The following is a 24,623-nucleotide window of genomic DNA, read 5'->3' as shown; positions in this document are numbered from 1 at the left end:
AGACGGAGCCGGCCGCTGTGGCCAAGGGGTTCTAGGCGCTGCAGTCCGGAACCGTGCTGCTCCTACGGTCGCAGGTTCGAATTCAAATGGTTCTAATGGCTCTAAGCACAATGGGACTTAACATCTGAGGTCATTAGTCCCCTAGACTTAGAACTACTGAAACCTAACTATCCTAAGGACATCACACACATCCCTCCACGAGGCAGGATTCGAACCTGCGACCACAGCAGCAGCGCGGTTCCGGACTGAAGCGCCTAGAACCGCTCGGTCACACCGGCGAGGTCGCAGGTTCGAATCCTGCCTCCGGCATGGATGTGTGTGACGTCCTTAGGTTAGTCAGGTTTAAGTAGTTCTACGTTCTAGGAAACTGATGACCTCAGATGCTAAGTCCGATAGTGCTTACAGCCATTTGAACCAATTGAACAGAGAGGGATTGGGATCACTCTAGCGAAGATATGCGCTGCCAATGGGGAAATCCATTGCGATAGGTGACCTGTGAACGAGTATCTTGAAAACTGCCAAGCTGGACGAATATTCATATGCTACTGTCGTGAGCGTCTTTTGAAAAAGGTACACTAGTGGCCATTAAAATTGCTACACCAAGAAGAAATGCGGATGATAAACGGATATTCATTGGACAAATATATTATACTAGAACTGACATGTGATTACATTTTCACGCAATTTGAGTGCATAGATCCTGAGAAATCAGTACCCAGAACAACCACCTCTGGCCGTAATAACGGCCTTGTTACGCCTGGGCATTGAGTCAAACACAGCTTGTATAGCGTGTACAGGTACAGATGCCGATGCAGTTTCAACACGATAGCACAGTTCGTCAAGAGCAGTGACTGGCGTATTGTGACGAGCCAGTTGCTCGGCCACCATTGGCCAGATGTTTTCAATTGGTGAAAGATATGGAGAATTTGCTGGCCAGGACAGAAGTCGATCATTTTCTGTACCCAGAAAGGCCCGTACAGGACCTACAACATGCGGTCGTGCATTATCCTGCTGAAATGTAGGGTTTCGCAGGGATCGAATGAAGGGTAGAGCCAGGGGTCGTAACACATATGAAATGTAACGTCCACTGTTCAAAGTGCTGTCAATGCGAACAAGATGTGACCGAGACGTGTAAGCGACGATCATGATGCTGTAAACAGAACCTGGATTCATCGGACAAAATGACGTTTTGCCATTCGTGCACCCAGGTTCGTCGTTGAGTACACCATCGCAGGCGCTCCTGTCTGTGATGCAGCGTCAAGGGTAATCGCAGCCATGGTCTCCGAGCTGATAGTCCATGCTGCTGCAAACGTCGTCGAACTGTTCGTGCAGATGGTCGTTGTCTTACAAACGTCGCCATCTGTTGACTGAGGGATCGAGACGTGGCTGCACGATCGGTTACAGCCATGCGGATAAGATGCCTGTCATCTCGACTGCTAGTGATACGAGACCGTTGGTATACAGCACGGCGTTCCCCTTTACCCTCTTGAACCCACCGATTCCATATTCCGCTACAGTTATTGGATCTCGACCAACGGGAGCAGCAATGTCGGGATACGATAAACCGCAATCGCGATAGGGTATAATCCGACCTTTATCGAAGTCGGAAACGTGATGGCACGTATTTCTCCTCCTTACACGACAACGATTCACCAGGCTGTTTGTGTATGAGAAATCGACTGGAAACTTTCCTGATGTCAGCACATTGTAGGCGTCGCCACCGGCGCCAACCTTGTGTGAATGCTCTGAAAAGCAAATCATTTGCATATCACAGCATCATCTTCCTGTAGGTTAAATTTCGCGTCGGTAGCACGGCACCTTCGTGGTGTAGCAGTTTTAATGGCCAGTAGTGTAGAAAGACGATGAAACTGCTACTAACCTTTAAATGGTAGGACGTCCACGACTCTTCACAGAGCGTGGAGCTCGGAGGACTGTCTGTTCTGTAAATTAGGATAGGTGTTGGTCAATGGCATCTCTGCCCAAAGAGCACAATGCTGGTACATGCTCAAGCGTTTCAAAGCACACCGTTCATCGTATATTGTTGAACATGGAGCTCCATAGCAGACCACCCCTATGTGTTCACATGTTGACCCTACGACGTTGTCAGTTGCGACTGCACTGGGCGGGGAATCATCGGGAGTCGAGCGTCGGTCCATGGAAACGTGTCGGCTGTTCGGGTAAACCATATTTCAGATTGATGGTAGTGTCCACAAGAGGCTGTCATCGAGGTGGACGTCCACTCGAAACGTTCAGCGCTCGATGGACACAGGTCGGTGCGAGCAGTATTATCCTATGAGAAACTCTCCTTCGCATGAGACATGTGGTAGTAAATTACGTCTGCAGCTACAAACTACCTGCGTCCCTTCATGCTGGACGTCATTCCCAACGGCGATATCATCTTCCAGCTGTACGAGGTGCATTCAAGTTATAAGGCCTCCGATTTTTTTTCTCCGGAATGAAAAGAGATAGAGATATGCGCATTGTATTAAATGAGGCCGCGTTCATTGTCAATACGTCCCAGAGATGGCAGCACCGTACGGCAGATGGAAGTTTACCGCAAGCGGCGAGAATGAGAACTGTTTTAAATACTTAAAATGGCGACGTTTTCCTTACTTGAACAGCGTGCAATCATTCGTTTTCTGAATTTGAAATTCATCGACAGTTGAAGGAGACATGTGGTGATGGAGTTATGGATGTGTCGAAAGTGCGTTCATGGGTGCGACAGTTCAATGAAGGCAGAACATCGTGTGACAACAAACCGAAACAACCTCGGGCTCGCACAAGCCGGTCTGACGACATGATCGAGAAAGTGGAGAGAATTGTTTTGGGGGATCGCCGAATGACTGTTGAACAGATCGCCTCCAGAGTTGGCATTTCTCTAGGTTCTGTGCACACAATCTTGCATGACGACCTGAAAATGCGAAAAGTGTCATCCAGGTGGGTGCCACGAATGCTGACAGACGACCACATGGCTGCACGTGTGGCATGTTGCCAAGCAATCTTGACGCGCAATGACAGCATGAATGGGACTTTCTTTTCGTCGGTTGTGACAATGGATGAGACGTGGATGCCATTTTTCAATCCAGAAACAAAGCGCCAGTCAGCTCAATGGAAGCACACAGATTCATCGCCACCAAAAAAATTTTGGGTAACCACCAGTGCTGAAAAAATGGTGTCCATGTTCTGGGACAGCGAGGGCGTAATCCTTACCCATTGCGTTCCAAAGAGCACTACGGTAACAGGTGCATCCTACGAAAATGTTTTGAAGAACAAATTCCTTCCTGCACTGCAACAAAAACGTCCGGGAAGGGCTGCGCGTGTGCTCTTTCACCAAGACAACGCACCCGCACATCGAGCTAACGTTACGCAACAGTTTCTTCGTGATAACAACTTTGAAGTGATTCCTCATGCTCCCTACTCACCTGACCTGGCTCCTAGTGACTTTTGGCTTTTTCCAACAATGAAAGGCACTGTCCGTGGCCGCATATTCACCAGCCGTCCTGCTATTGCCTCAGCGATTTTCCAGTGGTCAAAACAGACTCCTAAAGAAGCCTTCGCCGCTGCCATGGAATCATGGCGTCAGCGTTGTGAAAAATGTGTACGTCTGCAGGGCGATTACGTCGAGAAATAACGCCAGTTTCATCGATTTCAGGTGAATAGTTAATTAGAAATAAAATCGGAGGCCTTAGAACTTGAATGCACCTCGTGTAGTGTGTTCGTGTGTGAGAGCCAGAACCGTGCTACATGCACGTTGATGCCTCGGCTGATGTAAATCCTGTGCAACCCTTCCGGGTCTCTATCGGGCGCCATCATCGCGTTCGCAAATCAGCGGACCCGAATTACGAGAGCTGTACGCACACATCTAATGCCACATACTTTCACAAATTCGCCAACACACTGTTACATTCCTGATATGTAAAATCAGCGATGTAATTCTTATTCCATGGACGGGAAAACGATCTATTAAGCAGGTAGTCATAGGTTTTTCTCCATCAGTGTGTCTTCGGTCCACTGTGGTTTGTAACTTATAACACTTCTCATCCAGATGAAGATGATTATATTGTGGAATGAAAAATTTCATTCGTTTTCTTTTGAAATCCCGTGTAAACATCATATGTTAGACAGTAACACTACTGTTGAAGGGTACCAGTCCCCAGATGTATGATATTGAAATAGTGGTAATAAACAGCTTACCCTCTGTCTATGATGTGCATAAAATGTTCCTTTATGTGCAAACACAGCAAAAACTTATATATAAGAAAAAACTACAAAGAACGAAACTCGTCTAGCTTGAAGGGGGAAACCAGATGGCGCTATGGTTGGCCTGCTAGATGGCGCTGGCATAGGTCAAACGGGTATCAACTGCGTTTTATTTAAATAGGAACCCCCATTTCTTAATACATATTCGTGTAGTACGTAAGGAAATATGAATGTTTTAGTTGGGCCACTTTTTTCACTTTGTGATCGATGGCGCTGTAATAGTCACAAACGTTGAAGTACGTGGTATCAAATAACATCCCGCCAGTGCGGACGGTATTTGCTTCATGATACATTACCCGTGTTGAAATGTACCATCTCCAGGTCCTCCCCCCCCCCCCCCCCCCCCATCTGCCTTTGGCTCGGGAGTGTCATCTTTGTGCCGCCTCTTTCGTGCAGTGTTCTACAGTGGATGTTTTACAGTGAGTGTTCCGTGTTGTGTTTTTTGGGAAGTGTTGCGAACGGCCATCATACTGTCGCTGGGTGTGCCTTTTATCTCTTGCGAACAGAAACCAGACTGTCGCCGTGTTTTTTTACTTGTGTGTGTACTACGTTACCTGTCTGATTCCTGTGTCTTTTATTAACGTTGCCCACCCCTTTTCCTATCTGTTTTAACTTTCCACAATTTTCCGCCATTTTACACTTTACGTCACCGTTTTATCGCCTGTTTTTCTTATTTGTTTTCTTCTTCCGTTATTTAAAATAAAAGTCTGTAGGCTGTAGAGCAGCGTACTAAGCTGCTGCCAGCCCGCCCCCTTCGGGGGGAATTGAAAATCGATAAAGGAAAAAAAAAAATGTACCGTTTACCAATTGCTGAAAAGGTCGACCTCATGTTGATGTATGGCTATTGTGATCAAAATGCCCAACAGGCGTGTGCTATGTATGCTGCTCGGTATCCTAGACGACATCATCCAAGTGTCCGGACCGTTCGCCGGACAGTTACGTTATTTAAGGAAACAGGAACTGTTCAGCCACATGTGAAACGACAACCACGACCTGCAACAAATGATGATGCCGAAGTAGGTGTTTTAGCTGCTGTCGCGTCTAATCCGCACATCAAATTGGGCGAGAATCGGGAATCTCAAAAACGTCGTTGTTGAGAATGCTACATCATCATCGATTACACCCGTATCATATTTCTATGCACCAGGAAAAGAATGGCGACGACTTTGAACGTCGTGTACAGTTCTGACACTGGATACAAGGTAAATTACGGGACGATGACAGATTTTTTGCACGCGTTCTATTTAGCGACGAAGCGTGATTCACCAACAGCGGTAACGTAAACCGGCATATTATGCACTATTGGGCAACGGAAAATCCACGACGGCTGCGACAAGTGGAACATCAGCGATCTTGGCGGGTTAATGTATGGTGCGGCATTATGGGAGGAAGGATAATTGGTCCCCATTTTATCGATGGCAATCTAAATGGTGCAATGTATGCTGATTTCCTACGTAATGTTCTACCGATGTTACTAAAAGATCTTTCACTGCATGACAGAATGGCGATGTACTTCCAACATGATGGATGTCCGGCAGATAGCTCGTGTGCGGTTGAAGCGGTTTTGAATAGCATATTTCATGACAGGTGGATTGATCGTCGAAGCAGGCCCGCACGTTCACCGGATCTGACGTCCCCGGATTTCTTTCTGTGGGGAAAGTTGAAGGATATTTGCTATCGTAATCCACCGATAACGCCTGACAACATGCGTCAGCGCATTGTCAATGCATGTGCGAACATTACGGAAGGGAAACTACTCACTGTTGAGAGGAATGTCGTTACACGTATTGCCAAATGCATTGACGCTGACGGGCATCATTTTGAGCATTTATTGCCTTAATGTGGTATTTACAGGTTATCACGCTGTAACAGCATGCGTTGTCAGAAATGATAAGTTCACAAAGGTACATGTTGATATTGGACCAACCGAAATAATATGTTCAAACGTACCTACGTTCCGTATTTTAATTTAATAAAACGTACCTGTTCCCAACTGTTCGTCTAAAATTGTGAGCCATATGTGTGTGACTATTACAGCGCTATCTATCAGAAAGCGAAAAAAGTGGTCCAACTAAAACATTCATATTTCTTTAAGAACTACACGAATATGTAATAAAAATGGTGGTTCCTATTTTTTTAAAAAGCAGTTGATATCCGTTTGACCTATGGCAGCGCCGTCTAGCGGGCCAACCATAGCGTCTTATGGTTTCCCCCTTCAAGCTAGAGGTTTCGTTCTTTGTAGTTTTTCCATTTGACGCTTATTTCGTGAGATATTTGGCCCGGTCACGATCAATGGACCACCCTGTGTATATATATATATATATATATATATATATATATATATATATATATATATATATATATTGTGTATCTTACACATTCCTGTTAAGTCTTTAACAAACACGTTAGTCAGCTTAGAGTACCTTGTGTGAATAATCAGTGCAGCTGCCATTAAAGTACGCGTTATGCGTAAACGTATCGTAAAATATAAATTTTCATGGCCGCCAACGTGGGACTGAGTAGTTTTATTCTGCTATTTAGGACGTGGTCAGATTAGCTTATGTTTGAAGTCCAATTTTAAGTTCGCGCCTACGAATTACATGTGAAGGATGGTTGTAGCGGGGCAAAAGCCACCAGCACCCTTGAAGATATCCTCTGAAAACGGAGATGAATCGTTGTGTTTCAACAAGAAATTCATCCGATCACGGGACAGTGGTCCAGAACGTTTTAGTAAGTTTCACCTGGGCTGGCCAACTCACCTCAGAATGGAATGTTGGGTTGATGAGCTTGCGGTGCGTCTTCCACTGGCGCCCATTGACGGAGAGTAGGCCATCGCCGGCAAAGGTCCGTATAGCGTGACACAAGAAGGGGTCACGGTCTACCATCTTGGATGTCAGCATGATGTGTTGAACATCGTCTGGGTGCACCACCATCAGCACCGGCACTGGACCGATGTAGAACCTGCCACCGTAATAATAAGGGTACCTACATGTTCATGAATTGGCAGAAAAACAACCGTATGATACAGGGTGTTTCAAAAATGACCGGTATATTTGAAACGGCAGTAAAAACTAAACGAGCAGCGATAGAAATACACCGTTTGTTGCAATATGCTTGGGACAACAGTACATTTTCAGGCGGACAAATTTTCGAAATTACAGTAGTTACAATTTTCAACAACAGATGGCGCTGCAAGTGATGTGAAAGATATAGAAGACAACGCAGTCTGTGGGTGCGCCATTCTGTACGTCGTCTTTCTGCTGTTATTCCTTAGAACAGAGGATTTTGCTGGTGTTGGAATTCCACCGCCTAGAACACAGTGTTGTTGCAACAAGACGACGTTTTCAACGGAGGTTTAATGTAACCAAACGACTGAAAAGCGATACAATAAAGGATCTGTTTGAAAAATTTCAACGGACTGGGAACGTGACGGATGAACGTGCTGGAAATGTGGGGCGACCGCGTACGGCAACCACAGAGGGCAACGCGCAGCTAGTGCAGCAGGTGATCCAACAGCGGCCTCGGGTTTCCGTTCGCCGTGTTGCAGCTGTGGTCCAAATGACGCCAACGTCCACGTATCGTCTCATGCGCCAGAGTTTACACCTCTATCCATACAAAATTCAAACGCGGCAACCCCTCAGCGCCACTACCATTGCTGCACGAGAGACATTCGCTAACGATATAGTGCACAGGATTGATGACGGCGATATGCATGTGGGCAGCATTTGGTTTACTGACGAAGCTCTTTTTTACCTGGACGGCTTCGTCAATAAACAGAACTGGCGCATACGAGGAACCGAAAAGCCCCATGTTGCAGTCCCATCGTCCCTGCATCCTCAAAAAGTACTGGTCTGGTCCGCCATTTCTTCCAAAGGAATCATTGGCCCATTTTTCAGATCCGAAACGATTACTGCATCACGCTATCTGGACATTCTTCGTGAATTTGTGGCGGTACAAACTGCCTTAGACGACACTGCGAACACCTCGTGGTTTATGCAAGATGGTGGCCGGCCACATCACACGGCCGACGTCTTTAATTTCCTGAATGAATATTTCGATGATCGTGTGATTGCTTTGGGCTATCCGAAACATACAGTAGGCGGCGTGGATTGGCCTCCCTATTCGCCATACATTAACCCCTGTGACTTCTTTCTGTGGGGACACTTGAAAGACCAGGTGTACCGCCAGAATCCAGAAACAATTGAACAGCTGAAGCAGTACATCTCATCTGCAAGTGAAGCCATTCCGCCAGACACGTTGTCAAAGGTTTCGGGTAATTTCATTCAGAGACTACGCCATATTATTGCTACGCATGGTGGATATGTGGAAAATATCGTACCATGGAGTTTCCCAGACCGCAGCGCCATCTGTTGTTGAAAATTGTAACTACTGTAATTTCGAAAGATTGTCTGCCTGAAAATGTAGTGTTGTCCCAAGCATATTGCAACGAACGGTGTATTTCTATCGCTGCTCGTTTAGTTTTTATTACCGTTCCAAATATACCGGTCATTTTTGAAACACCCTGTAAGTAATATCAGTGTGACACGTATACTCATACGCTGCAAGATCTTGGCAAAAACTCGAAGATGCCCTGCATCTTTAATCTGGAGATCGCTCTAAACACTTTTTTTATATCTGTGTCCACAAAGATCCAAGTGTGCCAATGGAGGACAGTAATGGAAAAGGGTTGGCAAACTGTATCTCAGGCAGATTGGATGCACAAATCTTGAAACATGCAAGTCCTCAAAGCAGTGGTACAACCATTACCTCAAGAGGGAACAAACAGTACATCAGGATCTAAATCCTAGAATGCTGCCTCTATTAGTTCAGACCATATGCTATCTCAAGCGGAGTTTCTACGCCAAGCCACTCAGAACGCATGTTGCCACGCTGTGGTAGTATCTGACACAAATGCACCCATCACTTTAGGACATTCTGAAGTGGTAACTGTGAGAAAACACTCAGCATGAAGTAAATTATGTTTATATGCCTCTTGATCAGTCAGGATTTGTGACTTGTTGATAACAGTAGTTGACCCAACAGTACAGGTGACACCAATGCCTGTCCTCAAACAGCAGCCCCAGAGAAACATGCATAAGTAACATGAATGTTGCTGTTACATCAAGATTTCAAGCGACCAAGATGGTTATTAAATGACTGGTCAGTGTGTCACTCTGGTAACAAGATACCAGTTCTGATGTTGGCTCATAACAGTCAGAAATAGTGAAATACTGTAACTCTATGTATTTGGATCTGGGGTCAGCCTTACATCAATAATGAGAATTTTGGTTGGATGTAAATCGCATGTTTACGTAATGCATGTAGAATGTGCATCACTCAACCAATATCTCAGCACAGTCGTGCCAACATGGTTATGAGGTAACTGTCTGTGCATTTTATTGCTATCCAATTTCCCCACAGATGTATATGGCCGACCAGAGTGGCCGAGAGGTTCTAGGCGCTTCAGTCTGGAGCCGCGCGACCGCTACAGTCGCATTTTCGAATCCTGCCTCGGGCATGGATGTGTGTGATGTCCTTAGGTTAGTTAGGTTTAAGTAGTTCTAAGTTCTAGGGGATTGATGACCTCAGATGTTAAGTCCCATAGTGCTCAGAGCCATTTGAAACATTTTTGTGTATGTTATAGTGGGTCTTGAAGAGTGGCTGTCACATCCCTGGATTTATGGTCGTTAGATTTCTGTATCTGGAGGCATTTTTTTTATTGCATGGGGAGTGAAGATCCATAAACTTTGCACGATTTGGGGAACTATTTTTTTTATGCTTGCACTCACATTCCAGTATACGTGTTGATAACTGATTATCAATAGCATTTGTACCATAGTATGTGCAGGACAAGTAGCCAGTCTTGAAATATTATAGGGTTTTGATATAAAATGTAATTCTAAATTTTTCGTCATTTTTTTAGGTTATGTGTCTTGTACGAGTTTTCTCAGAACCTACTTGCTGGGTAAAACCATGGCGACTGGAGACAGCGTTGTTTTCGGTATTTTGCTGTCAGAAACAACCACAGGTGCTCCCACGGTGAGACAATTGGAAGCGTGGGTGAAGAGTCATGTGGTGGCTGATGGCTGATTCTAGGACTGGAGTCCACTTTACACGAAATGAATTAGCAGTCGTGAATAAGGATAACCTTCAGCTATAGAATGGAAGGACGACAATGAAAATTTGTGCCGGACCGGGAATCGACTCCAGATATCCCGCTTACCACGATCGGTCGCTTTACCATTTGCCTATCCGCACACGACTCACTATCAGACCCAAACTTTCGCAAGTCGTCAACCATGCATCTGTAGTCGTCGCAGTGCCTGTTCCCATGAACATGTATGCATGACCCAAGGAACTTTGCATCGTAATCGAAATAATACAGGCCCTGCAATATCGTATTGAAGAGCCCAGCTTGTGTTGCAGGCACAGAAAGTATAGAAACAACCATCCGTCTGTGGCTCTGTGTCTTCTTGATCAGCCATTAGCTAATTCACACATGATCATTGTCTCTCTCTTGCTACTTCTCGACCCACTATGTTCACTTAGACGGATGCCTGGCTTCAGAGTCTAGTTGAGGTGGGTCTTATATACACTACTGGCCATTAAAATTGCCACACCTCGAAGATGACTTGCTACAGACGCGAAATTTAACCGACAGGGAGAAGATGCTGTTATATGCAAATGATTAGCTTTTCAAAGCATTCACACGAGAATGAGATTTTCACTCTGCAGCGGAGTTTTCACACAAGGTTGGCGCCGGTGGCGACACCTACAACATGCTGATATGAGGAAAGTTTCAAACCAATTTCTCATACACAAACAGCAGTTGACCGGCGTTGCCTAGTGAAACGTTGTTGTGATGCCCCGTGTAAGGAGGAGAAATGCGTACCATCACGTTTCCGACTTTGATGAAGGTCGGATTGTAGCCTATCGCGATTGCGGTTTATCGTATCGTGACATTGCTGCACGCGTTGGTCGAAGTCCAATGACTGTTAGCAGAATATAGAATCGGTGGGTTCAGGAGGGTAATACGGAACGCCGGTGCTGGATCCCAACGGCCTCGTATCTCTAACAGTCGAGATGACAGACATCTTATCCGCATGTCCGCATGGCTGTAACGGATCGTGCAGCCACGTCTCGATCCCTGAGTCAATAGATGGGGACGTTTGCAAGACAACAACCATCTGCACAAACAGTTCGACGACGTTTGTAGCAGCATGGACTATCAGCTCGGAGACCATGGCTGCGGTTACCCTTGACGCTGTATCACAGACAGGAGCGCCTGCGATGGTGTACTCAACGACGAACCTGGATGCATGAATGGCAGAACGTAATTTTTTCGGATGAATCCAGGTTCTGTTTACAGCATCATGATGGTCGCATCCATGTTTGGCGAGATCGCGGTGAACGCACATTGGAAGGGTGTATTCGTCATCGCCATACTGGCGCATCACCCGGTGTGATGGTATGGGGTGCCATTTGTTACATGTCTCGGTCACCTCTTGTTCGCATTGACGGCACTTTGAACAGTGGACGTTGTATTTCAGATGTGTTATGACCCGTGGCTCTACCCTTCATTCGATCCCTGCGAAACCCTACATTTCAGCAGGATACTTCACGACCGCATGTTGCAGGTCCTGTACGGGCCTTCCTGGATACAGAAAATGTTCGATTGTTGCCCTGGCCAGAACGTTCTCCACATCTCTCACCAACTGAAAACGTATGGTCAATGGTGGCCGAGCAACTGGCTCGTCACAATACGCCAGTCACTACTCTTGATAAACTGTGGTATCGTGTTGAAGCTGCATGGGGAACTGTACCTGTACACGCCATCCAAGTTCTGTTTGACTCAATGCCCAGGCGTATCAAGGCCGTTATTACGGCCAGAGGTGGTTGTTCTGGCTACTGATTTCTCAGGATCTATGCACCCAAATTGCGTGAAAATGTAATCACATGTCAGTTCTAGTATAATATATTTGTTCAATGAATACCCGTTTATCATCTGCATTTCTTCTTGGTGTAGCAATTTTAATGGCCAGTAGTGTAACTGAATTGTCTGAATGTATTGATTTTTTACTTGTCAAGTATCATCTGTCATTTCAAAACACCCATCAAACGTCCAGATCCTCACCCGTCTTACGCAGGTGCCGCTTCTATGACAGTACAAATTGCTGTCAGAAGTGGGATTCCCCACCCTTAAGTCCTAAATGAGGCCATTAATATTTCGGTTCATGTGTAACGCCTCTTGTCAGATGAGTAAACGTCACCGCTTTTGCCGTGCCACGAGTCTGCCTGCAGTTGCCTCTCAAGCGCTCAATTAGCGTATTCCACCACTGCAGCACAGGCAGATTCCGGCCTGATGTAGGTTGTGACCAGCCAGATGGGCCTGCCTGGGTGTGTTTGAACAGCCCTTACCAGGGCAGTGCTATCACATCAGTACCTTTAGCCCGCCACTGTACATCCCTCTGCAGCTGCCCTGACGGAGTGTCCCGCATTCATCTCGGGATAAATATCAGGAGAGCAGTGTAGCAGCCACGTGTTGGCTACAGGCGCCACCATCATCCCAGCGCCTCCACACTGGTTCCACGTGCCTGAGGCTCCAGCCGCTAACATGCGCCCCTGCTGAAGCCACCCTCCACGCCTCACACTGCATCATTGACGGCTCGTCACGTGAAAGACTGTTAGTGTCGCTACAGGCTTTCCTTTACAGCCATCCAGCTGCTAATGCGAATGCGAGTCTTCGAAAGAGCGAGGCGCCACACTCCTGTTTTCAGACACACAATCCTGTTCGTATAAGTGCAGTTGAACTACACTCCTGGAAATGGAAAAAAGAACACATTGACACCGGTGTGTCAGACCCACCATACTTGCTCCGGACACTGCGAGAGGGCTGTACAAGCAATGATCACACGCACGGCACAGCGGACACACCAGGAACCGCGGTGTTGGCCGTCGAATGGCGCTACCTGCGCAGCATTTGTGCACCGCCGCCGTCAGTGTCAGCCAGTTTGCCGTGGCATACGGAGCTCCATCGCAGTCTTTAACACTGGTAGCATGCCGCGACAGCGTGGACGTGAACCGTACGTGCAGTTGACGGACTTTGAGCGAGGGCGTATAGTGGGCATGCGGGAGGCCGGGTGGACGTACCGCCGAATTGCTCAACACGTGGGGCGTGAGGTCTCCACAGTACATCGATGTTGTCGCCAGTGGTCGGCGGAAGGTGCACGTGCCCGTCGACCTGGGACCGGACCGCAGCGACGCACGGATGCACGCCAAGACCGTAGGATCCTACGCAGTGCCGTAGGGGACCGCACCGCCACTTCCCAGCAAATTAGGGACACTGTTGCTCCTGGGGTATCGGCGAGGACCATTCGCAACCGTCTCCATGAAGCTGGGCTACGGTCCCGCACACCGTTAGGCCGTCTTCCGCTCACGCCCCAACATCGTGCAGCCCGCCTCCAGTGGTGTCGCGACAGGCGTGAATGGAGGGACGAATGGAGACGTGTCGTCTTCAGCGATGAGAGTCGCTTCTGCCTTGGTGCCAATGATGGTCGTATGCGTGTTTGGCGCCGTGCAGCTGAGCGCCACAATCAGGACTGCATACGACCGAGGCACACAGGGCCAACACCCGGCATCATGGTGTGGGGAGCGATCTCCTACACTGGCCGTACACCACTGGTGATCGTCGAGGGTACATCCAAACCGTCATCGAACCCATCGTTCTACCATTCCTAGACCGGCAAGGGAACTTGCTGTTCCAACAGGACAATGCACGTCCGCATGTATCCCGTGCCACCCAACGTGCTCTAGAAGGTGTAAGTCAACTACCCTGGCCAGCAAGATCTCCGGATCTGTCCCCCATTGAGCATGTTTGGGACTGGATGAAGCGTCGTCTCACGCGGTCTGCACGTCCAGCACGAACGCTGGTCCAACTGAGGCGCCAGGTGGAAATGGCATGGCAAGCCGTTCCACAGGACTACATCCAGCATCTCTACGATCGTCTCCATGGGAGAATAGCAGCCTGCATTGCTGCGAAAGGTGGATATACACTGTACTAGTGCCGACATTGTGCATGCTCTGTGTCTATGTGCCTGTGGTTCTGTCAGTGTGATCATGTGATGTATCTGACCCCAGGAATGTGTCAATAAAGTTTCCCCTTCCTGGGACAATGAATTCATGGTGTTCTTATTTCAATTTCCAGGAGTGTATTTAGTCTATTCGTTTTGAGTACACATTGTGCCTACCGCAGGCTCGAGCAGAGTTGTCTGGCTGAGACCTGCAAGATGAGATAGCTACACTTACTTATGAAATCCGGGATTAGAAGAGAAGTTACAACAAGACAAGAGTCGCCTTCTACTTAAAAAAGTTAACCGAAGTATACAAGCTACATAAAATCAGGCCACTCTTGTGTGAAAAACTGACGTGGCAGGCAATTTCCCTCTGTTAATTTTTATATGCTCTTTGTTGGGAAAACCCTCTGAAAATTGTGCCAGCCCAATGTCTTCATAGCCATTTGACATTTGTAACTGTCATAAATGCCTGAACATATGTGAAATCAGTAGAAACTTAAAATAATGCCAACAGGTTTCAGGTAATAGTTGAAGAGTTAATAGACAAGTGTTGAGGCAAAAGACGTTTGAGTAATCAGTGGGTAGGAGAGCATTTGGAAATTTTTTCTGATAGAATATGCACAGTTTTGTGCCATAGGAATGGAGTTGGGCCAAGTGAGAAATGGTATGTCAGAGACGAGAGCAACAGATCTATCCAATGGTGAATAACTCCACGTATTGGGTACGAAGTGAAGTGTGAGTGCTCCTTGTCTTTTCATGAAGTGGCTCATCTTACTCTGTGGACAGAGGTGGCTGCACTTTTGTTGAGATGTCTTCATGTGGTAACAAATCGTAGGAGATGTGAATTAGCGTTTCACATCGCTGATGGGTCGTGGGCTCCTTTCTGCCCTTACTGTAAGAAATTGGCCACTGAAGTACCACTTGCCGCCACCCATGGGAAAAACTGACTCCGCGCAGAGTGGCTGCGCCGCCCTTCCCTCTGGAGGTTCGAGTCCTCCCTCGGGCAGGGGTGTGTGTGTATTGTTCTTAACATAAGTTAGTTTAAATTAATTTAAGTAGTGTGTAAATCTAGGGACCGATGACCTAAGCATTTGGTCCCTAGACACATTTGAACATTTGAAAAACTGAAATGGGACATGGCAGGATTCCGATGTTTTTAGAGATTTGACAGTTCCTCCAAGGCCTAGTAACTTAGGAGTCGTGGGTTAGCGACGACATATTGTTGCACTTTCTCGGTTTCGTTTTCGCGCCCAGGTCTATTCTGTCTACCATTAACTTTTCTATTGAAACATGACCTTCTTTGTTAATGCCATTCTGTATTCCCATAAGTGAAGAATATAGATTGAGGATAAACTGCAACAATACAGAACTAATAAGAAGTAGCAGAATGAGAATACTGAGAAACTAAACATCAAAACTGGTTATCACATAGTAGACGAAGTAAAGTAATTCGCCTAACTTGGAAGGAAAGTAACCCACGATGGACGAATCAAGAAGGACATAAAATGCATACTATCACTGGCAAAGAGAGCATTCCTGGTCAAGAGAAGTCTACTAGTACCAAACATAGGACTCAAGCTGAGGGAGAAATTTCTGGGAATGTACATGTGGAGTACAGAATTTTTTGTTGGATATCATGGACTGTGAGAATGTCGAAACAGAAGAGAAGCGAAGCAAAAATATGGTTAAAATGGCTCTGAGCACTATGCGACTTGAGGTCATCAGTCCCCTAGAACTTAGAACTACTTAAACCTAACTAACCTAAGGACATCACACACATCCATGCCCGAGGCAGGATTCGAACCCGCGACCGTAGCGGTCGCGCGGTTCCAAACTGTAGCGCCTAGAACCGCTCGGCCACCTCGGCCGGCGAAGCGAAGCATTTGACATGTGGAGCTACAGAAGAATGCTGGAAATAAGATGGGATGATACGGTAAGGAATGACAAGGCTCTTCACGAATCGGTGAAGAGAGGAACATATGGAAAACACTGACAAGATATAGGGCCAGAATGATAGGACATCGCTTAAGGCACCAGTGAACGACTTCCACAGTACTAGAGAGAGCTGTAGAGGGTAAAAGCTGTAGATGAAGACAGAGACAAGATTACATTCTGCAATTATTTGAGGATATAGTGTGCCAAAGTTACTCTGAGATGAAGAGGTTGCCACAGCATAGAATTTCATTGCAGGCTACGTCAAGCAGTCAGAAGACTAAAAATTAAAATAGAATAAAATAAAAATAAAAAGTTAAAATACAAGTTTTCTACGTATATGGTAAAATAGTTTCACATTAATCTGAATGATTTTATTGCAACACTGATGGAGTATTCACCGAAAGCAAGTCATGAATAAGCTTCAACAGCTTAGCTGTATGCAATCGGCTTCCAGATATGCATGCACCCACAAGTTTTGTGGAATTTACACTCTCAATTATTGTGAGTAAGTGACACCTGTTCTGTCTTTTAGAATTTTTCTGATTCTGAAATATGTTAATCTGTATTCTACAAGCTAATCAAAAACACAATTTACACACTATGGGATCTATGGGCAATTATCAAACATTTGAAGTATACAAAATATATAGGTACCTTTTCGTAATAACTATATGTTTGAATGGACAAGTTGATAATGTAAATTAGTTTTTTGCTGATGGTGCCCAATTAAAAACATCCTTTGCTTGTTGTACCCTCTGACTTTTGCAGTTTTAAGTCATCCATTATATTTGTAAACACTGTTCTGTTATGCTGCATGGTGCTATACTATTGTCACTGACATGTCATATTTAGTAAATACTTAAGGTATTAGACCATCATTTTAACAATTGCTTCAGGCTATTGGAAGGTACCTCACCAATTTCCAAACGCATGTATGTAAACAAGAATTGTAGAATGTAAATGGCGCCTTACGAAAAGGAAGGTGGTGGGAATATGGAAACTATGCCAGCTGGGCAAGGAATGTCAACGAATAGAATAAACTGCCCATCTCTGGTTCCACCATTAGAATAAGCTTGGTAAAAGGAAAGGGGTAGGGATTAGGTATGGTAGGGTGTGAGGGAAGGACAAGATATCTGCCAGCAGTGCAGTCTGGGTTCTTATGCCCAAAACCAGCCCATTGTCAACAGTGTCAGATGTTGTCACTGTGAACGACCCAGGGAAGCAAGTACTCGTGTGAGATAACATGGAAACTGACTGTTCATTTGGCACTTATACCTAAATTAAAATAAAAACTATGTACTGCTATTACATGTTAATTGTTTGATACTGTGGGAGTCTCTAGGTATTTTATTTAGTTATATCAATTTGCTGTGTGAGGCACATTTCTGTTTTACATATTTCTGTGAGTCTACATATATTGAGATTCGATAAGTAAAAATTTTTCTCAAGTCTGTATACTAATAAACGCTTTCACTCTATATTCTCTTACTCGTACATTGCATTATTAAATTTATTGCCTTTTGTGCCTAACAGGTCCACTCCAAACCAAAGTTCGAGTAACCTTCGCTTGTGGGATCCCTTTGAAATTACGAAATGAGTAATCGCCGAGTCGCCTGTAGAAAAACTATCGGGCTACTTTAGTGTAGTTCAGGAAAGGTGCAGCTTCAGTTTTGCAGATAAAATTGAGTGACTAATTGTAGGTGAAACAGACCAAAAATTTTCCCACAATAGCTTTACTTATTTCCATGCTGAAGGTCACTTTTACTAATTAATAGAAAATGGAATATCCCTCAGTATATCTAAAAATGCACTCAACTGTAAATAACACTTTTCGTTGAAATTATATTTTCAATTTTAATAGGCTTACACTTACATGAACCAACAATGGGCAGTAAGAACAGCAATTTCAACAGAATCGCCACAGGAGAAGTAAATGATTTTACGTTGTTTCGTCACGTATATACTTTGACATAAGATACAATTGAAGCAAATTATGATGTATTCTATGTCACATCTTTCATTAACTTCTAGACCTTTGTCGTGATACATAATTTTCTTGCGCAACTAGCCTCTTTTTTATTACAATTTATCACTCATAAGAAAGGAAACATGAATAAGAATACGGCAAATAACATAAATATAGAAAAGAGACGCTACACACATTCATTTATTGCTGTTATACTTTTTTTTAGTAGATCGTGACAACTACTCCCATTGCCAACGAAGTTCCAGAACAGATTTTCGTATGTCTAAAAAAGGAATAAATGTTGTTTTCATATTAACTGGTATGTGTGCGTCCTTGAAATGACCTTGGCCGTATTGCCGCACAAACTCACTAGGTGGCAGTGCTATGCTTAGCACACTGTTTCGGTTCTTGGCGCATTAGTTACTGTGACACAATGGACGTTGATTGTGAGCAAAGAGTGAATATGAATTTCTGTGTTAAGCCTGGGAAAACCCCTAGTCAAATGTGGACAATGATTAAGCAAGAATATGCATGTCAGGCACATTCAACAACTCGTGTTTTCGAGTGGCACAAAACGTTTCGTGAAGGCAGACATTCAGTGCAAGACGATTCCTGACCTGGTCGCCTATCTACAGCACATACCGATGCAAACCAGAGCGTGTAAGACCGTTATTTCAAGAACACTATCATATAACTCTGACTGCATTATCAGATTAACGTAATTTTAATCGTGATGTGTGCCGTAAGATTTTATGCGAAAACTGCCGGAAACCGAAACTTAATGCAAAAAAGCACTAACAGACGAACAGAAAGACGAATGAGGAAAACTTTCTGCTGAACTACTGGACAGAGTCAGATGTGTTCCACATTTCAGTCATGGATTATTGCTGGGGATGAAAGATGGTGCGACAAGTATGAACCTCATGTGAAGTGTCAAAAGTGAAGAACGGATGAGTCCTGAATCACCGGCCTCGAGAAAAGTCAAACGACAAGGTTCGGGAACAAAGACAATGTTGATCGCATTCTGTAATAGTAAACGATTAGTTCACCATGAGTATGTTCCCCCATGTCAAACAGTGAACCAAACTCATTACATCGCAGTCTTGAAACTTTTGAGACAACCGATTAGACGTCGCCGTTATGATTGTGGCATTCTCAGGACTGATTCTTACTGGACGCCATTGCAATACCCCATACGCTTTATCTGTTACCGATTAACTGGCCAGACATTCTGTTATTGCCTTCTGTATCCGCCATATTGTCCTAACCTCTAGCCTTGCTATTCTTTCTTGTTTCTGCAAGCTTCTTTAAGGTATCGCAGACGTCCAACAGGCTGTGACCAACGACCTTACAAGCACCACAGCTGAAAATTTCCCTGCTTGCTTCCAAGACCTCCCGAAACGTTGGCACCTTTGTATAGATAGCCAAGGCAGTTATTTTAACAGCGGCTAGCGTCATTGCTTGGTAAATACGTACAATTTTCGATTTAAAAAGAAAAACTTCCCTGGAAATTTTATGACAAAGAGAATACTTTTTCTCTATTTTGTGTGAGCCTGTTATAATCATTTTCGATTAATCGATATGAGCACTGTGGCTGCCTCTTTCTATCGTCACTGTAGTGATTCTACGTACACTGGTCTGAAAACTAAAGTAACAAACGGAAATTTGGGAAGGTTGCGTTTATTTTGCCACAAAACAGTATAAATAGGTGATAGTAAACTAAAAACAATGTAAAGAATACAAAACATAAACACCTGCAACTTGCGTAATGAAAGACAGCAATTGTATTTCTTTTTTTCCAGCATAGCGGATTTGCACACAGCTGATTAACCCTTTCGTGAGCCATGGGAAACACGCTTCCCACTACAATGAACTCGCCCCTAGTCCCGTGGGATTCACAGTTCCCACCTCTGTACGGTGCTACCACCTAGTGAACAGTATAGGGTACTACTTCCAATCGGAAGTTCCCGCCGTTTTTGCTGTACCTTCGCGCAGAGGCATTGTACAGCTGAGTGCTGCTCTGTAGAGGAGGCTTTCAGTTGGGTTGGGTTGTTTGGGGAAGGAGACCAGACAGCGCGGTCATCGGTCTCATCGGATTAGGGAAGGACGGGGAAGGAAGTCGGCCGTGCCCTTTCAGAGGAACCATCCCGGCATTTCCCTGGAGTGATCTAGGGAAATCACAGAAAACCTAAATCAGGATGGCCGGACGTGGGATTGAACCTTCGTCCTCCCGAATGCGAGTTCAGTGTCTAGCCACTGCGCCACCGCTCGTTGAGCCTTTCAGTGCTGTTTGCGTGACATTTTGTGATTTTTTCGTCAAAGCTATAGTATAAGGTAAATACTTTTGATTTACCCAAATTTATGAAGGAAAACGAAAAATTGGAACGAGGAGAATTACAGTTTGAAACAAAAGGAGCCATTTCTGCAGTAAAATGGATGGATAACCGTCCAGTCACTTTCCTGTCCTCAGTTCATGACCCATGAGAAGCAGCCACAGTGAAAAGGAAAAACAAGGATGGTACTAGTACAGAGATTTCTTGTCCTGAAGTTGTGGCAGACTACAACAAAATAATGGGTGGTGTCGATAAGTTTGATCAATTACGAGGAAGGTATGCTATTGGCAGACGTTCTGTAAAATGTTGGCACAGAATATTTTATTTCCTGGTGGACGTTGCTGCAGTGAACAGTTTTATCCTGTGGAAAATAAGTAAAAGAGAAAGTGGACAGCATGATCAGCTCACATACAGGATCCATCTAGCCAGACAATTGATCGCTGGCTTCTCATCCCAAAAAAGGCGTGGACAAAAACCTGTCTTTCTGGCTAAAAGGAGTAAAGTACCCGACGATTTTCGTCATGTGGCTGCAGGGGAGCGTCAACCCATTTTAGGAGAAACATACTGGACGTGCCGTCATTGTAGTACCAAAGCTGCGGAAAAGAGCACTCGCTGTGATTGTACATATTGTCAAATACCACTTTGCATAGACCCACGCTTCAGAAAATTTCATGGCAAGCAATTGTGAACAATCATTGTAACAAGAGAAGTAAATTTATCAAATAAATATGACATACACTCCTGGAAATGGAAAAAAGAACACATTGACACCGGTGTGTCAGACCCACCATACTTGCTCCGGACACTGCGAGAGGGCTGTACAAGCAATGATCACACGCACGGCACAGCGGACACACCAGGAACCGCGGTGTTGGCCGTCGAATGGCGCTAGCTGCGCAGCATTTGTGCACCGCCGCCGTCAGTGTCAGCCAGTTTGCCGTGGCATACGGAGCTCCATCGCAGTCTTTAACACTGGTAGCATGCCGCGACAGCGTGGACGTGAACCGTATGTGCAGCTGACGGATTTTGAGCGAGGGCGTATAGTGGGCATGCGGGAGGCCGGGTGGACGTACCGCCGAATTGCTCAACACGTGGGGCGTGAGGTCTTCACAGTACATCGATGTTGTCGCCAGTGGTCGGCGGAAGGTGCACGTGCCCGTCGACCTGGGACCGGACCGCAGCGCCGTGCAGGTGAGCGCCACAATCAGGACTGCATACGACCGAGGCACACAGGGCCAACACCCGGCATCATGGTGTGGGGAGCGATCTCCTACACTGGCCGTACACCACTGGTGATCGTCGAGGGGACACTGAATAGTGCACGGTACATCCAAACCGTCATTGAACCCATCGTTCTACCATTCCTAGACCGGCAAGGGAACTTGCTGTTCCAACAGGACAATGCACGTCCGCATGTATCCCGTGCCACCCAACGTGCTCTAGAAGGTGTAAGTCAACTACCCTGGCCAGCAAGATCTCCGGATCTGTCCCCCATTGAGCATGTTTGGGACTGGATGAAGCGTCGTCTCACGCGGTCTGCACGTCCAGCACGAACGCTGGTCCAACTGAGGCGCCAGGTGGAAATGGCATGGCAAGCCGTTCCACAGGACTACATCCAGCATCTCTACGATCGTCTCCATGGGAGAATAGCAGCCTGCATTGCTGCGAAAGGTGGATATACACTGTACTAGTGCCGACATTGTGCATGCTCTGTTGCCTGTGTCTATGTGCCTGTGGTTCTGTCAGTGTGATCATGTGATGTATCTGACCCCAGGAATGTGTCAATAAAGTTTCTCCTTCCTGGGACGATGAATTCACGGTGTTCTTATTTCAATTTCCAGGAGTGTATAATAGACTGGTCCTGAAGTCATTTTCGTGGCTCCAACATCTCTGGGCTGAAGTCACGTGAATGTTGGCAAAACATGGTTGCTTCGTGTTGCGCTTATGGCTGTACTCAGCGTTTTGTCGGGGGAAATGGCATTACGTTTGCAGATGCGTTTATTGAAATCTGCTGAAGTGAGTTTTATATGTTTTTTATACTTGAAATTGAGTATCACGTAAATTAAAGTGTTGAAAGTGATGCCTGTAAAGTCAGACTCATATTAAATTTTGGAAAGTGTCTGTGATAATTCGGTTACAGAAGTAAGTATAACTGTTTCTCGTTCCTACTCATAGGTTCCCTAAGGATGAAAACCGAAGGCAGCTTTGGATACAGGCCTTGAAACGGAAAAACTTTAAGCCATCTGCACATACGCGCCTTTGCTCGAAGCACTTCGCAGAGAAGTGTTTTGATAGGTTAGTTATTATTTACAATGTATATTTACAGTGTCTGTCATTTTTAAACCTAAGCTCCAAAATTATTTTCTGAAACTTAAAAGTCTCACCTTTCATCTAAAATATCATTCTTTTTAAACTGATAGTTTAAACTCTTGTCAAAATAGTGGGAAGTGAACCTTTGAAGTGCACCTAAAATTGATACTCTAAAATGGACCCGCTCCTAAAGTCGACAATTTTGGCACCTATAGTTGACAAAATTCCCATATCCCATTTTCTTTTATAAGTGACTAGAGCTCAAAACGCGGCGAATGCAATGTTTAAAGTTTTGACACGAGCCCACTCTTACTGTTTAAAAGAATTTTAATGACATTGACAGTTTATAGTAATTTCGTCCCGCTGCCCTCCAGAGTGGCGTTCGATGTATCTGTTAGATTTTATAAATGGTACTGCGAACAAATCCAGGTCAAATGTAGTTCTAGCATAATTTTTTGCACATAAAAAAGTAATTTTTGTTGGAATCGTTTGGCAGTCAATTGAGGAATGTGGGAAAAATACGATACAAACATAGGATGGCAGAGCGCTGATTTGAAATCCCGCCACGTTCTGCCAACAGTCACGTGGTCTATGTTTGAGCCACACCAGCCCTATAGCTTCTGCACAGCAAGGCCAGTCTACTTCTAGACTGGTCTACACCTGGTAACTTCCTCCCTAGCTGTGCCCTTTGTACCACGTACATTGAAATAACTTCTGTTTATTTGACCTAATTTTCTGTTTTATTGTTTGACGCCAGCCCTGGATGTCCACTTGGTGTGTGCCGACCACTCGATCTTCTGTACATTGTTCTCATAAGCGGCATGCAGCAATCACTTTCTGTCCCCGCATTGTTTTCAGGAGCCAGAGGCAACGACCTCGCTCCCTAGCCCCGTTTGTGTGCAGGATAACTTTGTTCTCCATCTATCTTCCAGCTGTTAACAAACTCTTTTCTCAAGGACGGGTAGAAACATAAATTTCAAATTTCCACATACTAAGGTCCACGGGTCCTTGGCGGTATACAAAATTTAGGTTTCTAAGTCAGTGCTATCCAAACCTTCCGCCATATGTGTCGCATATACGCACACTCGCCAAGTCACTCATCCAAAGCTATAGGGTATTTCCCGTGGACCTAGAATGATCATATTTGGAAAGAAGAAATATTTCACAGTACGAATAAAGCAATAATCTCAAAAATTCTTAGTTTGTAATTACATCCCAGGGAAAAATATTTTTTCCTCATTTGTTGTTCGACTGTCTGTCTGTATGTGTATTAAGACCCCTTGTTTTAAGGATGGTTCAAATGGCTCTGAGCACTATGGGACCTAACTTCTGACGTAATCAGTCCCCTAGAACTTAGAACTACTTAAACCTAACTAACCTAAGGACATCACACACATCCATGCCCGAGGCAGGATTCGAACCTGCGACCGTAGCGGTCGTCCGGTTCCAGACTGTAGCGCCCAGAACCGCTCGGCCACTGCGGCAGGCTGTTTTAAGGGGCTGGTAGATCTACTAGTACCTATGGTCGGAGATATATCCCCTCTCGCAGTATCTTTGCTCTGCTGCTATTACTTCCCGGTCGTTGTCTGTCGTTTGGTGGTTCGGGTGGCGAGTTCGGGTCTGCCAGTCAGTCGGAACGTGCGAGGAGGAGAGTTCACGGCGGCAGTTCGGTCCCTGGGTTGGGCCCTGGCAGTCAGTTGTGTCGCGTCCGGAGCGCAGCCCGGGCCAGCCAGTCGCCGGTTTGGA

The 24,623-nt window shown here is 45.4% G+C and overlaps 1 protein-coding gene across 1 annotated transcript in view; it reads right to left on the bottom strand.

Annotated features, from left to right (window-relative positions):
• The window catches only part of LOC126106576 (cytochrome P450 4C1-like), a 171,354-nt gene that overhangs the window by 66,350 nt on the left and 80,381 nt on the right, over positions 1 to 24,623 (bottom strand). The window contains exon 3 of the mRNA XM_049912919.1: positions 7,020 to 7,221. Coding sequence (XP_049768876.1) covers positions 7,020 to 7,221 — 202 coding nt within the window. The remainder of the gene's footprint in view (positions 1 to 7,019; positions 7,222 to 24,623) is intronic.

Source organism: Schistocerca cancellata, chromosome 10 (genome assembly GCF_023864275.1).
Source record: "Schistocerca cancellata isolate TAMUIC-IGC-003103 chromosome 10, iqSchCanc2.1, whole genome shotgun sequence".
Lineage (NCBI taxonomy): Eukaryota > Metazoa > Arthropoda > Insecta > Orthoptera > Acrididae > Schistocerca > Schistocerca cancellata.
The sequence above is the reverse complement of the archived record's forward strand: the minus strand, read 5'-3'. Positions and strand labels throughout refer to the sequence as shown.